Source organism: Schistocerca piceifrons, chromosome 6 (assembly GCF_021461385.2).
Source record: "Schistocerca piceifrons isolate TAMUIC-IGC-003096 chromosome 6, iqSchPice1.1, whole genome shotgun sequence".
Lineage (NCBI taxonomy): Eukaryota > Metazoa > Arthropoda > Insecta > Orthoptera > Acrididae > Schistocerca > Schistocerca piceifrons.
In genome coordinates this window covers 175,768,806-175,785,057 of record NC_060143.1, presented here as the reverse complement: position 1 = coordinate 175,785,057, position 16,252 = coordinate 175,768,806, and the positions used below count along the sequence as shown (strand labels likewise).

Below are 16,252 nucleotides of genomic sequence, written 5' to 3'. Positions count from 1 at the left end.
GCTGAGTCGGAAGAAACCGGCCTTAACATGCTCAGGAAGTTTTGTGCTGCTGAAAGTCAGTATAAATGACTGATTTCACAAGATTGCCATCCACCCTTATCATTATGCTCTGTACATCAACGATGCCTTCTTGGGACCACTCAGCTTTCAGCTCTTCTTGGGGAATGTGGACCAAATCCCTACATGTAACAGCACCTTTACTACAGTTCAAGGTGTTGTGCAGTTCACTTTCTACAGCACACTTCCCGAGGCAAAGAGCTTTCTGGATGTTCTTCACTTGTTGCAAATTGGATGATTCTACCAACACGGTCCCATTATGCAAGTGCCTGACAGATTTTAAGCTTCCAGCAATTCTCTCTAACCAATTTTGTACGAAAAAAAGGTGAAACTTTAAGAAAGTTCCTCTCTTTCCAATTAATTATAAGAAACCCTTTCTGGCCACCAGCACATGTTTGTTACTCGATATTGAAAGAGTCTACGTAATTCCTAAGTCTGGAGGACTTGCTACATGAGCCCTCTTGTTTGACTGTGTGTTGGTATCTACCAGTGCCCAACCTTTCCACTGTGAGGAGAGGAAATTTTCGAAGGGTCTATCCTGGTCCCAGAAGTGGCTAGGGAAATAAAAATTCCACCTAGACATAGTCCCGCATGCCTAGGTAAGCCTTATACAACTAAGGTACTGCAGGTTCCCCAGAGATTGTGCACTAACGACTGTTCCACCTCAACGGCCTTGCATCTCATCAGTGTCCAGCCCACCTTAAGATTGGGAGGTTTTCTATAGATGTTTGTACCATCTTCGTGATCTGCGGGTCAGGCCAAGATCCCCGTTCCCTGTGACACACAATGTTCCACTGCCACATTGCACAGTGGTCACTGAAGCACACCCAGAGTTTAAGGTGACGGGACTGGCAGCGCTTACCTGCCACAGCTCAGGAACCCCAGGGGCCACCAAGCCCATACCCAGTAAACGAATTCTGAGCACATAACAGGTGAAAATCCAAGTGGAGGACTAACCTGGAGTCTTTTGCAAAGGTACAGATCATCATGACACTTTCTTCAAATATAGGCCACACTTCATGTAGATAAGTGTCTTTAATCTAGTTGTTTCCATTGCCTTCTGCATTCCCATGTCGTTGATCACTGCTGATTCTTCTGCCTTTTAGGGGCAATTTCCCATGCCAAGGGCAAAGAGTGCCCTGAGCCTCAGTCCATTCCTACAACCTCTTTGACGAAGCTGTTGGCAGAACAAGGGTGGCTTCTTTTCAGTAGTGGCTGGGTTTGAACATAGACCCAGGGTGTTTTCATAAAAAAAAAAAAAAAAAAAAAAAAAAAAAAAAAAAAAAAAAAAAAAAAAGGAAGAATATTATCCTCCTGATGGTCTCCCATTTAACTTTATTATTAGTGGAACAATTTATGGTGGTCAGGAACTGTTGCCATGAACTCTTTTTGACATCTCTTAATAATTCATCGATAGTTCGCCATCTGTACCTGAAAGGCCACAATGTTTGTGCAGTCAGAAGGCACTTGAACCTATGCAGAGCCACCTTTGACAAGTTTAACAACAATAAGTTTATTACCTTCCCACAGGATGTGTTCCATTATCATTACAGCTTGGACTGATATTCAAAGACCTCTCAGGTGGACTAGCTACATGAGACCTCTTTGGGTTTGGGTGTCAATAGTTCCCACTGGATCACTCAAACTACTGGGAGTACAGAAAAGTGATTCAGGCTACATGGAAACCACACGAGCAGAAGGGGAAGTAAGCATACATCCAGACAGACCCATGCTTGCCTGGGTAAACCTTATACAACAGAGGTACAGCTGGTTTCCCAGAGGTTGCCTGCCCACTAATAACTGTTCCGCCTAAACAGCATTCCAATCTTATAGTCATGCAGCACACCTTGAGACTGAAGTGTTTATATAGAGGTTTTTACCATCCTTGAAATCCAGGTAGTTAAGGAAAGAGCCCAGTTCCCTGAGACACAAAACATTCCACCACCTCCCCCACGGGGGTCATTAAGGCATGCCCAAAGGTTACAGTTACAAAGGGCTAGTGGCACTCACCAGCCTCCAGCTCAAGAAATCTGGGTTTGCCAAGTCCATACCAAGAAAACGAATCCTGATCTCCACGGGGAGCATGGGAGGGGGCTTTACAAGAGGCAAAATATCACACGTGTCGAGCAGAATATTCAAGATAAAAGAAAAATCAAAATGTGTGTAAATAAAAAAAGAATACCAAGAAAACAAGACACTTGAGACTAACTTCAAATGCAGCAGTCTAACATTTCATTCTTCAGACATTTAAAAAGGGTGCCGAGAACATAATCAGAAATATAATAAATAATTTATGGAACATTAACAACAACATCAGATGGATTAAAGAACCAAGATCCAGAGAAGATGTGAGGGAACTACAAATTATGACAGAAGATTTAAAAACAAAACAGGAATATGAAATAAATCAAAGATAAACTAACTAGACTACAAAACTTACAGACAATAGAAAAGGTGACTTGAATTGAGAGCCAAGGGAATGAAGTAATGTGCCAACAGGAAACTGAAAATCCATTTTATAAAATTGCCTAAAATGATCAAATGAAGATCATAAAAAATTAACTGCTGAGTTAGAACAAACAGATAGCGTTAATAAGCCTGAACAAGTTATGCAACTCAACTATTAGCCCAAAACAAAGGTTTAGATACAATTATGTTTTTCACTTCACATACCCCTTAGTTAAGCTGCTTTTTCTGCAGATCTGAAGTTTTAAATGTATCCACTGGCTTGTAAAACTAAATCACACAAACCCACCACCTCAGAAAATTTCCAATTGTGTTTGCATTCAGCTTAGCAATTCCACATCAGAAATGATAATCTAAACACTCAGCTGCCAACAGGTGTTGTTGATATACCTCAACTGGGACAGCTGAAAATGTGTGTCCCGACCTGGACTCGAACCCGGGATCTGCTGCTTACATGGCAGATGATCTATTCATCTGAACCACCGAGGGCACACAGGATAGCGTGACTGCAGGGACTTATCCCTTGCACGCTTACCGTGAGACCCACATTCCCAACTGTGGAACAGTACAAATGTAGATTGTGGACAGTTGGGAATGTGGGTCTCACAGGAAGTATGCAAGGGATAAGTCCCTGCAGTCGCACTATCCTGTGTGCCCTCGGTGGTTCAGATGGATAGAGCATCTGCCATGTAAGCAGGAGATCCTGGGTTCGAGTCCCGGTCAGGGCACATATTTTCAGCTGTCCCCATTGAGGTAAATCAACAACACCTGTTGGCAGCTGAGGGTTTCGATTAATTATCATTTCTTTCTAGAGAAGCTGCATGGTCATCATTGGTATCTGTTCTTTTGGAACAGTTACTATCTTCGTATAGTTCCATGTCAGTTTCTTTTAACTGTCCTACTCCAACAGAACATTCAGAAAAGGAATTTGAAAGATCATTGCCATCCCATTAACAACGTTTTCATTATAGTGTGATCACAATCTTAGGTTAAAGAAGGCTTTGAGAAGAAACTGACCAAATCCATAAGAATACTGTCTTCTACCAGAAATGAAACTAACTAAACTAAAAGAAGCATTTGGAGGATTCATCTAGCTTCCACAAAAAGCTAAGGAACTGTATAAACTTCCCCAGTAACACTGACTCATTCCTCAGCAACCCCAATACTTTTTTGATGTGGCTATATGCCCACAGGTTGCCTGCTACCAACTGTTTTGCCTTAACAGGCACTCGTCAGCATACAGGTCACTTCCTAATGGACAGTTTTGGAAAGATTATGTAATCTCTCTGACCTAGGTGGTTAAACGAATCCTGTAGTATATTCTGCTCTCGTCACTGATGTGCGCTCAGAGCTCACATGTACTACTACATCACATTTGGCTAAGCTCCTTGATGCTCATCATCCGATGCCACCCATAGATTTTGTGTAGTTTAAAAAGTTAGAGAAAATAATTAACTGACCTTTTTTCAGTTTGTGTGAATGGTAGAAACTGAGTTAATTCTAGAATTACAACAATAATGGAAAATATATGGTGAAGTACGCAATAATATGTCATTCTGATGTTACAGTTAAGAGTTAAAAGAGTAAAAATGGAACATGAACTTCCAAGATAAATTTAGTCTCAGATACTTGCAAAAAAGTTTCTTAGCCTAATTTTCCTCAACAGGCTTGTTGGATAATAATTACATCAGCAACAATCAATGTGTGTATCATCCTTCTCTACATCGTGGAAAACATTTCTCCAAAGGAGGTCATTGACAGCTATATTTAAAACTGACCTGATTATTAGTATTCAAGATGAAATATTAGACAACGGTGTATTGGGGAAAGAATGTTCAGGTTATTCACCTATATTCTGAGATTAATGTGTAAATGTCACAGCCATGGAGGGTGAGATGACACTACAAAATGTGCTTGAAGAGAACATTATTTGTTTCAAATCTGCATAACACATAAATCCCAATGTTTCAACGTGTGGCTGTTCTATTTCTTCATTTCATCTGAATATTATGAGAGTGAGTATTTGAATGCTGAATGTCACTGGTTTCTCACAAGCACAGACGCAATTTCTAAAAATCATAGCAGCCTTCAGAAACAAATTGCTACAGATCACATAAATAAAAACTATGACAAGAGGATCAGCATGTCTCAGCTATAAAAGAAACTAGACCCAGTCTTGTATACAGATGTTTGCTGCTCCTAATCTGTGAGGTACTCCTCAGATCAGATCCCAAATGGTCTTGTTGCTCTCAGTAATTATGGTACAAGAATTCAAAAGTCTGCTGAACAATGGCTCAACAGATTACACACTAATGAGCCATCCAAATCTTGTCCACAGGTTGCACAATGAGTGTGCTCATTCTTATCAGCTACCAGCAGCTTTAACTCACTATAATAATTGTTGAATATTTTTATCACTACATTATTTGCACATTTCTACACGGTTAAGTTACAGTGGAGGTCACAAAACCTTTTGTGCAAGCATAAAATACTTCCAGAATATTAGACCATTTCATATTAATGAATTGGAGTATGTATAGTTAACTGTAAGTAAGACAATTTGTTCAGGAAAACTACCACACTTGAGCAAATGTTTTGACGGTAAATATAAAAGATGGTCGATCAGAAATTACCTTCAGGAGGCGAAATTCCAGTATTGCCAACAGAAATACTGTATGTAAATATGTACTGTAAAAATCTAAAAACTGACTTCTGCCTATTAAAATTAAAAGCATAGTGCTTTATATACACTCATGCTCATCAATTAAGGATAACTGCAGAATGTGGTGCCACACACCATGGCACTACACAAAGCTGGTGCTAATAGCATAGGCACATAGGGAACACACACGACACAGATCTGTAAGTCCACTGTGTTGGTGATAAGTTGAGAAAACCATCCCGAAACACGTTCTACAAAATGCCACTGTTTCCTGCACATGTACCCCGACATCAATGTGGGACATGATCACCATGCACATGTACACAGGCCGCACAATGGGTTGGCATACTATAGATCAGGTGGTTGAGAAGCTGCTGTGGTATAACCTCCCATTCTTGCACCAGTACCTGTCGGGGCTCCTGTAGTGTCGTAGGGGTTTGAAGATGTGCAGCGATACATTGACAGAGCATCCCAGATGTGCTCAATGGGGTTTAGGTCTGCAGAACAGACAGGCCACTACATTCACCTGACATCATCTGTTTCCAGGTACTCGTCCACAATTGCAGCTCGGTGGGGCCGTGCATTATCACCCACCAGGAGGAAGGCGGGACCCACTGCAGCCCTGAAAAGGCGGACATACTGGTGCAAAATGACGTCCTGATACACCTGACTTGTTACAGTTCCTCTGTCACAGACATGCCGGGGTGTACATGCACCGATCATAATCCCACCCCACACCATCAAACCACAACCTCCATACAGGTCCCTTTCAAGAACATTAAGGGGTTGGTATCTGGTTCTTGGTTCACGCCAGATGAAAAACCGGCAAGACTATACCTGGACTCGCCCGTGAACATAAACTGGAACCACTGTTCCAATGACAATGTACTGTGTTCTTGACACCAGGCTTTACGGGCTCCCCTGTGACCACGGGTCAGTGGAATGCACCTTGTAGATCTCCAGGGAAATAAACCATGTCTGTTCAGTCATCTGTACACAGTGTGTCTGGAGACAACTGTTCCAGTGGCTGCAGTAAGGTCCTGAGCAAGGCTACCTGCAGTACTCCGCGGCCGTCTTCGGGCACTGATGGTGAGATATCGGTCTTCTTCTTGTGTTGTACACTGTGGATGTCCCATACTGTAGCACCTGGACACGTTTCCTGTCTGCTGGAATTGGTGCCATGATCTAGAGATCACACTTTGTGACACATGGAGGGCCCGTGCTACGACCTGCTGTGTTTGACCAGCCTCCAATCGCTCTAGTACTCTATTCCTCATAACGTCATCAATGTGTTCTTTGAGCCATTTTCAACACAGTCACCATTAGCACGAATGAAAACTTATGCACACTTACTCACTGCACCATACTCTGACATGCACCAACACACCTCTGTGTATGTGGACTGCTGCCAGCACCACTGTGTGACAACCATAGGTCAAATGTACCGCATGGTCATACCCAGAGGTGATTGAAACCCACAAACTGCCCATCAGAGCGTTGTTTCACCATGTATCAGCATTATCCTTAATTTATGAGCATGAGTGTAGACATCTGGCTATCAAGAGGACAATGAATGAAACCTTCCATGACTACTGTAACAGAACCTTAAGAAAGATGTCTCATAAAATTCTTAGTAATACATGAAGACTGTCAGTGCTCCAAAAATGTGCGGACACTAATGGAAGACACCATATGAAACTGAGGACGGAAAAGCAAAATGAGAAATTAACTCCATTTTCAAATATTTGTTTACTAAGGAAGATACAAGATACACATATTACGAAAAGGAAAGTTGCTATTCACCATACAGCAGAGATGCAGTCACAGATAGGCACAACAAAAAGATTGTCACAAAGCTTTCGGCCAGTCACACACACACACACACACACACACACACACACACACACACACAGTGCAGTCTCATGCAACTGAAGCCTCACTGGGAGCAACAATGCATGATGTGAGTGGCAATTGGGTGGGGGTAAGGAGGAGGCTGGGGCAGGGAGGTGGAGGGATAGTAGGGTAGGGGTGGCGGACAGTGAAGTTCTGCTGGGAGGGAGGTGGGGGGCACACAGGGATGACATGACATGGACACAGGGTAGGGCATCTCTATACAGTCAGGAGACGGAGGGCAGGAAAGAGTTGGGGAGGGAGGAGAGGGGGGGGGTAGTGGAAAAGGAGAATATACAAGACTGGGTGCAGTAGTGCATTACGGGGTGTGTAGTGCTGGAATGGGAACAGAGAAGGGACTGACTGGATGGGTGAGGACAATGACTAATGAAGGTTAAGGCCAGGAGGGTTATGGGAATGTAGGATATACTGCACGTAAAGTTCCCTCCTGTGCAATTCAGAAAAGCTGATGTTGGTGGGAAGGATCCATATGGCACAAGGCTGTGAAGCAGTCATTGAAATGAAGGATGCCATGTTTGGCAGCGTGCTCAGTAACATGGTGGTCCTCTCGTTTCTTGGCCGCAGTTTGTTGGTGGCCATTCAAACAGACAGACTTCTTGTTGGTGTTCATGCCCACATAGAATGCAGCACACTGATTGCAGCTTAGCTTGTAGATCACATTATTGGTTTCACAGGTAGCACAGCCTTCGATGGAATAGGTGATGTTTGTGATCGAACTGGAGTAAGAGGAGGAGGAGGAGGAGGAGGAGGAGGTGGTGGTGGTGGTGGTGGTGGTGGGAGGATGTATGGATCACATCTTGCATCTAGGTCTATTATAGGGGTATGAGCCAAGAAGTAAGGGATTGGAGCAGGGGTTGCGTAGGGATGGATGAGTACACTGTGTTCGGTGGTGGGCGGAATACTGCTGTGTGTGTGTGTGTGTGTGTGTGGGGGGGGGGGGGGGGGGGGGGGGAGATAGTGGCCAGGGCATTTCTCATTTCAGGGCACGACGAGAGGTAGTCAAAACCCTGGCGGAGAATGTAATTCAGTTGCTCCAGTCCTGCGTAGTACTGAGTTATGAGAGGAATACCCTTTTACGGCCAGACGTTGGGACTTTGGGAGGTGGAGGGAGACGAAGGACAAGGTACAGGAGATTTGCTTTTGTACAAGGTTGGGAGGATAATTATGGTCTGTAAAGATTTCAGCAAGACCCTCGGTACATTCTGAGAGGGATTGCTCATCACTGCAGATGCAATGACCTCAGGTGGCTAGGCTGTATGGAAAGGACTTCTGGTATGGAACGGGTGGCAGCTGTCAAAGTGGAGGTACTACTGGTGGTAAGGTTTGATGTGGATGGAGGTACAGATGTAGCCATCTTTTGAGGTAGAGTTCAATATCTAGGAAGGTGGCTTGTTGGGTTGAGTAGGACCAGGTGAAGCAAATAGGGGAGTAGTTGAGATTCTGGAGGAATATGGATCCAGATCACAAAGATATCATCAATGAATCTGATCCAGGTGAGGTGTCTATGATTCTGGGCGCGTAGGAAAGATTCCTCAGGATAGCCCATGAATAGGTTGGCATAGGATAGTGCCATGTGGGTGCCTATAGCTGTACTCCAGATTTCTTTGTGGGTAATGCCTTCAAAGAAAAAGTAATTGTGGGTGAGGATATAGTTGGTCATAGCAACTAGGAAGGAAGTTGTTGGTTTGGAATCTGTTGAGCATTGGAAAGGGTAGTGTTCAATAGCAGTAAGGCCACGGGCATTAGGGATGTTAGTGCAAAGGGAGATGGCATCAATAGTGACGAGCAGGGCAGTGTGTGGTAAAGGGACAGGAACTGTGGAGAGTCTGTGGAGGAAATGGTTGGCATCTTTTATAGAGGAGGGTAGGTTCTGGGTAATAGGTTGAAGGTGCTTGTCTGTGACAGCAGAGATTGTCTCAGTGCGGGCACAGTAACCAGCCACAATGCGGCGTCCTGGTTCGGTTTATGGACTTCAGGAAGAATGTAGAAGGTAGGAGTGTGGGGAGTGGTAGGAGATGGACTCCAGGGAGAGGTTCTGGGATACGCCTAAGGATTTGAGGAGTGACTGGAGATTCTGCTGGATTTCTGGAATGGGGTCACTGTGGCAAGGTTTGTAGGTGGCTGTATCTGACAGCTAGCAGAGTCCTTCTGCCAAGTAATTCTTGCAGTTCAAAACTACAGTGGTGGTGCCTTTGTCCGCAGGTAGGATTGTAAGGTCGGGATCAGTTTTTAGATGGTGGACTGCAGTTCCTTCTGCAGATGTAAGGTTAGTTTGCATGTTGAGAGATTTGGGGAATGATGGTGACGCAAGGTTCGAGGTTAAGAAACTCTGGAAAGTTAATAGGGGTTGATTTGAGGGGGGGATCATGGTTGGATGATGGAGGAGTGAACTGAGTTAGAGTTCAACATTGGTCTTTGGTCGAGTCTGATTGGTAGGGGTGGTAGCGAAAAGTGTTTCCACTGTAGCGACCAGAAGGAGAGAAGGTCTTTAACAAGGCCTGCATGATTGAATTTGGGAGTGGGGCAAAAGGTGAGGCCTTTGGAAAGGACTGATATTTCTGTGGGGCTAAAGCTTCTGGAGGAAAGGTTCATGACTGTGTTTCGGGTATGTTTAGGTTCAAGATTCTGTGTAGTGGTGGGAGTGAGTTTTGGAGGTTGGGGTAAATGTAGTAGGTCTGCGAGACAGGGTTTGTCAGCTATGAAGGGGCGTGGGGGAAGTTTGGAGGTGGTTTGGTAAAGGTGGTGGACAGTGGTACTACAAGGTGGGAAAGGTGGGAGTAGGAAGTGAGCAGGGTCAAGAGCTTTCTGAGGTGACAATGGACATGTTGCTCTAGTTCCTGGGGAGCACAAGTTTCAGTGTGTGTTATGGGTTCCACAAATTTGGGATTGCATAGCAGGAGAATTTAGCAGATGGAGAGTAGGTACTGCAAGGAGGTTTGGGCTTGGTTGATATGGTTTTGCAGGACTATGTTGGTGACAGCTAAGGATTGGTGGAATATGAACAGGGGAGGTCATTGTGGAAGGAGGGGTGATAGCCGCAGATGGGTTATTTGATGGTAAGGCCATTTGGGGGGAGGGGGGGGAGATTCCATGAGCCAAGCAACAATGCCAAAACAGTATGTGGGACTGGGTTTTGGCGAAGGATAAGAAAACTTTTCTGTATTGACGCAGATGGAAGGAGCAAGGATCCATGGTGGAAAATGTGAAAAACTACTTAAATAACATAGAATTACATCTGAAAAATTTTGCAAAAACACACCCAAAAATGTGTGGAAAAATCATGAAATGGATGTAAAAGGGGAGAAACAAGACTAAATCTGAGAGAGCAGACAATAGCGAAAGACAAAAAACTCACTAAAATTGGCATGAAGTCACAAAGAGACGCTCCCAACCCCTTACCACAAGCCTCATACCCTGTAATAGACCTAGATGTGAGACCTGTCCCATACATCATCCCACACCACCTACTCCAGTCCAGTCACAAACATCACCTATCCCATCAAAGGCAGGGCTACCTCAAACCAGTCCTGTGATGCACAAGCTAAGCTGCAACCACTGTCCTGCATTCTATGTGGACATGAACACCAACAAGAAGTCTGTCTGCATGAATGGCCACCAAAAAACTGAGGCCAAGAAACAAGTAGACCACCCTGTAACTGAGCACGCAGCCAAACATGACACACAATTTCAATGAGCGCTTCTCACAGTTTGTGCCATATGGGCCCTTCCCACCAACACCAACCTTTCTGAATTGCGCAGGTGGGAACTTTCTCTGCAATATATCTTATGTTCCCATAACCCTCCTGGTCTCAACCTTTGTTGTCCTCACCCATCCAGCCCCTTCCCTGTTCCAATTCCAGCACAACACAGCCCTCATTGCACTATTACACCCAATCTTTTTACTTCTCTCCTTTTCCACCCCCCCCCTCCCCATCTAACCTCCCAACTGCAAATAGCTGCCCTACCCTCTGTCCATCATATCCCTGCACCCCCCCCCCCACCACCAACCAGTCGCCATTCCCATCATGCACTGGTGCTGCTGCTCACAGTGAGGCTTCAGTTGCCTGAGACTGAAGCCGTGTGTGTGTGTGTGTGTGTGTGTGTGTGTGTGTGTGTGTTAACAAAGGCCTTACTGGCCAAAAGCTGTATTTGTGACACACTTGTTGTGTCTATCTGTGACTCAGCATCTCCGCTGAATGGTGAGTAGCAACTTTCCTTTTGATAATATTGTTACATTCCATCCTTGATTTTCCATTGTTTGATACACATATTAGTTTTATAAGGAGTGTCCAAGACCCACTGCTGTGTTATTAATTTTTATTTCCTTCCCCTTCACTATAGATAAAACTAAACAAAGCCCCAGGGCCAGATTGAATTCTTTTCAGATTCTATACTGAATCTGTGGCTGAGTTAGCCCCTCTTCTAACTATAACCTATTGCAGTTCTCTCAGACAAATAATCACGTCCAGTAGTTGGAAGAAAGCATAGGTCACACCCTCTACAAGAAGGGTAATAGAAGTTATCTGTGAAACTACCACCCAGTATCCCTGACACTGATCAGTTGTAGAAGTTTACAATGTATTCTGGGCTCAAACATAGTGAGGTATCGCAAACAGAATGACCTTCTCCATGCCAACCAGCACAAATCCTGAAAATATTTATCATGTGAAAAGCAACTGCACTTTTCTCCTTTGGACCAAGGCTGTCAGATGCAGTATTTCTTATTTTCTGAAAAGCATCTCACTCAGCGTCACACCTACAGTTATTGTCAAAAGCAGGCTCATATGGGATATCAAGTGAAGTTTGTGACTGGATTAGGGCCTTTTGGTACAGATGACAGCATGTTATCTTGAATGGAGAGTCACCATCAGAAGTAACTTCCAGTGTACCCCAAGAAAGGCTGTTGGGACCCTTACTGTTTATATTGTATATTAATCACCTCGCAGGCAATATTGATAGTAACCTCACGCTTCTTGCAGATGATGCAGTTGTACTCTTTATAACAAAGTACTGTCTGAAAGAAGCCACATAAACATTCAATCAGAGCTTGATAAGATTTCGAAATGGTGCAAAGATTGGCAACTTGCTTTAAATATCCCGAAGTGTCTGTGGTACTGAGAAACAGTTGAAATGGCTCAAAATAACCCTCCTGGCACCAGGTCTCCCCCCCCCCCCCCCTCTCTCTCTCTCTCCTCTCTCTCTCTCTCTCTCTCTCTCTCTCTCTCTCACACACACACACACACACACACACACACACACACACACACACACCAAGTACCAATGGTGTCTTATAGAGCCAATGTGATTTACACTGGATATGAATGCAATAAACTAATAAAAAAACATACACTACAATTCAGTGTGACAGTAATGATTCTATTTTCATAAATATTACACTCAAAAACCAAAGAGAAATTTAGACAGGGGTCATACTGAGCTCTGTATATTTAGTGTAGAAAAATTGTTGGCCAGTTACTTGATTTTTTTGAGGGGGGAGGGGGAGGGAGGGGGCAGGGGAAGTCGAAACAGCGATGATATCGGTCCCACGATCTAAGGTGGTGGCAGAAACTAAGGGAGGAATACCAGCAGCACAGCCTGGTCACTGGGGAAAGGAAAACAAACAAAGAGGCAGAAGGAACATTGGGGTGGCAGGAAGAGTAAAGAACCGAAGGGGGAAGGAGGGAGGGGTGAGACCAGGGTGTGCATCAGAGGCGCTAATCACTACAAGTAGCTGGCACTGCCGTTGAATCATCCATATCTCCACACCATACCATGATCATGACACAATGAGGCCAATACTAGAGAAAGAAGATCCAAGAAAAATGGGAACAAAACAGCACAAAAGACCAAACAAAACATAAGATGTGGGGGGGGGGGGCAGGGAGAAGACAAACTAATTACAGCCAGTACAAAGGTATTCAATCATTTCTGAACCCCATTTGTAATTGGAATGGGAAGAAACCCTATCATGTGGAACCATGAATTTCACAATGTATTCTGAATGATACAGATTCGAACTGTTTGTGCAGCACATCCTTCAAATCCACAAGCCTTCTGGATTATAACTTGGGCATTGTTTTATGTGCAGTTTGATGGACCATGTTGGTAATATTGTGCCGTTGCAAAATTTGTAGCAGAAACCCACTGTTTCATGCGCATCTGAGAAAGACATGTTCAAGGATGGAGCAGGCTGCGGTTAAGGTTTTATGATTGTCCGATCCACACTCTGGCTCACTGCTGGCTGAAGTAAAATTTCATTTCCACCTGCTACAATGCAGAGGAATGACATCACATTTTGAGAATTCAAGCACAGCTGGACTTCATTAATCAGTGTCACCTGCTACTGCCCCTCAGTGACAGACTAGTAGACACCTTTAAAACGTGTCTCCAGATATCAATAAGTTTAACACAAACCTCCTTCCACTTGCAATTATCGGCATGTTAGGAATCTTTATCACCTGTATGTATAGCCTATCATACTATCCACTATTAGCTGACATTTTTGTAGGTTCAATTAGACAGTTGTCTCCTTGCTACAAGCATTTGTTTTGTGGAGACATGGCAGGGAGGACCTAGGTTGTTTTCAGTAACAACTCAATAGGATTAATCCAAAGGCTCAGTTAACCATAGAGGATGAGTGTATATGGCAGATTAAATTTTCTAGCTGTGCTACTCTTGAAGAAAGAAGCTGGTAGTTTGGGCCACATAGTATACTGTAAACCCACACACAAAGGCCATTACGTACGCGGAGGTTAAAATTGTCATCCACAGTAAAGTAATCCACTCTAAAAACATTTAGTGGATAGAGCAAGGAACATCTATGAACTATAGCTACTCAATGCAGAATTAAAATATCTCAAAGTCATAAATCTATAGTTGAAGAATGAGTATTCATCTGCTGACGAAATAAACAAGAATGCCACAAAAATACTCAATCATAATGATAAACATCCATGTGTCCTCTTCATGTTGCCACAACTAGATAAAATGTTCTAAGTTTTCAAGTCAAATCAACTTAGATAAAATTGTAGAGTTTTCAACAACTGCCACTATCCTAAGGTCTTAAAACTGCTGACTGCCATGATAGGCATGGTGTATGCCTTATTTACCCGAGGCAGCAGATGTTCTAGAGGTGTGCATAATTAAAGCATTGCAAGATACATAGTTAAGCAGCCAGCCATAGCAGTCGTCCACTACATCCCTTGAAGTGGACGTCTTGAGGAGGGGTTTATATTTCTCACAGATTACATAGGAAATTTAAAATCTTTAATGTAATGGGATATTTTGAGGTAAATACAGGTATCCCTACAACAGTAACAAGGAATACCACTCTAATTTTGGTGATATTATAATAGCTACTATAAACAGAACATAAATTTGAACAAATTTTAGGGGATGCTGAGAGAGTCAGAAGACAATCATCAGCCAGCACATGCACAGTTGTGGGAAAATGAGAGGTGCTGGAAGAACTAACGCTGTCTCCCTGCAAGGTAAGCACTACACCAAGAGCCACACTGCAGTCAAAATGCCTACTACACGCTCACATTCTTATGGCTTGCGTTACTGGCGCCATTGCTCAGTTTGGCAACATGCAGAAACAGTCCATACTAACACTAAGTCAGCCAATACATCAATCACTCCCAGGGAGTGCAAACTGTGCATACGATATTAATATATTATCATCCTAAATGCAACATCTGTCTTCTTATGGAGAAATACGGACTTTTTTTGTTTTTTTTTGCAATTAAATGGTAAGCTGCAGAACTTTCTGTAGTGATGTTGAGAAATGACAGCACAGTGTAAAACTAGCTTTATACATTTCATTCTGTAACTTGACAATTGAGAAGCAGCTTTAACATAATTAAGTTCTCGCAGACTGACCTCTTATTGCGAGTATGGAGACTCAAAGCACGAGTATAGAGATTCGAAGCACAGTTCGGCCATCCTGTTTTAGGTTTTTCTTGCTTTCCTTCGACTAGTCGGCTTCATGCAAACGACAGGATAGTTCTATTACAGGCCACAGCCAACCACTAGTTCCATTTTTGTCCAGATACTCATCCAAATACATATATGTCACTGTGCATATCAATTGCTTTTTGTACTCTAGACAAATTTCGCCATAACATCGATTTTTCCTATTTAATAAAAACATCTGAATTTTCTCCCTGCGTTAGGATTTCATGACTAACGGCCATCTATGTGGTTCTTTGTATTTTCTGGGCGTCGTGTATTTGACCATCCAATGACTAGAATTATCAATATCTTGAAGTTTGGAGTTAATCACTTTTATTTCAATGACAGTTCCATTCTGAGATGTGACGACTACAAGATATATCGGTGTCCTAATGGCGAATTTGTTCAAGCTCACTATTGCGTTTAGGACAATCTCTATTTTCAGGTGTTTCAGCTACCCTACTAACATGACTTAAACGTGATGTTTAATTCGACATTTAACGAGGAACGGCATTAAACAGAACGCTTATTAAGAAACGTTAAATCGGTAGCTCATGGAATTAGTTGAAGTCTCTCACCCTGCGATATTAGGGAGCCAAAAATTACAAACAATCCTACACGTCGTTGGCGGGCTTCCACATTATTTTGCAATATGCTGACGCTTGCACAAGATGCGCGTTTATGAAACCAGCTTGCTAACGTTATAACAGTCGTTATCCGCAGACGATGATACTTCTAGAAACTCACCAATTTCATAACAAACATTACATTCGTTCCGAACACATACTTACTCTGGCACCGTCTTTAAGCATCTGCGCCATTCCTGGCGCTTTGGGAACATGTAAGGCCATGATTAAATAATAAATACAATCAACAACGCGCTTTTACAGAAATACTGCCGTAAATGGCAATGCACGCTACCACACACGCTTCTGACACAGGACTACACCGAAACACTACCAAAGAATTTCGCCGAAAGTTAATACACACAAAAGAAAGAAAAAACACATTTACACACTTCTGCCACAGTCTCTTCCGCCAAACTTCCAACTTGCAGGAAAGTTCAGCCTAAATTTCATTGGCGCCAGTCCATTGTACCTCCGTAAGATACGCCAATCTACAGTTTACGTTTCATAAAGCATTATTTTGGCGAGACCTAGATAAGATTCGCCAATCTATACTTTACGTTTCATATAGCATTAT

At 43.2% G+C, this 16,252-nt stretch overlaps 1 protein-coding gene across 1 annotated transcript in view; it reads right to left on the bottom strand.

Annotated features, from left to right (window-relative positions):
* LOC124802864 (T-complex protein 1 subunit theta) overlaps nt 1-16,018 on the bottom strand; it is a 107,995-nt gene extending 91,977 nt beyond the window's left edge. Inside the window, exon 1 of the mRNA XM_047263903.1 lies at nt 15,841-16,018. Within this exon, the coding sequence (XP_047119859.1) occupies nt 15,841-15,900 (60 nt within the window). The 5' untranslated portion in view covers nt 15,901-16,018. The remainder of the gene's footprint in view (nt 1-15,840) is intronic.
* Between the last annotated feature and the right edge of the window lie 234 nt (nt 16,019-16,252).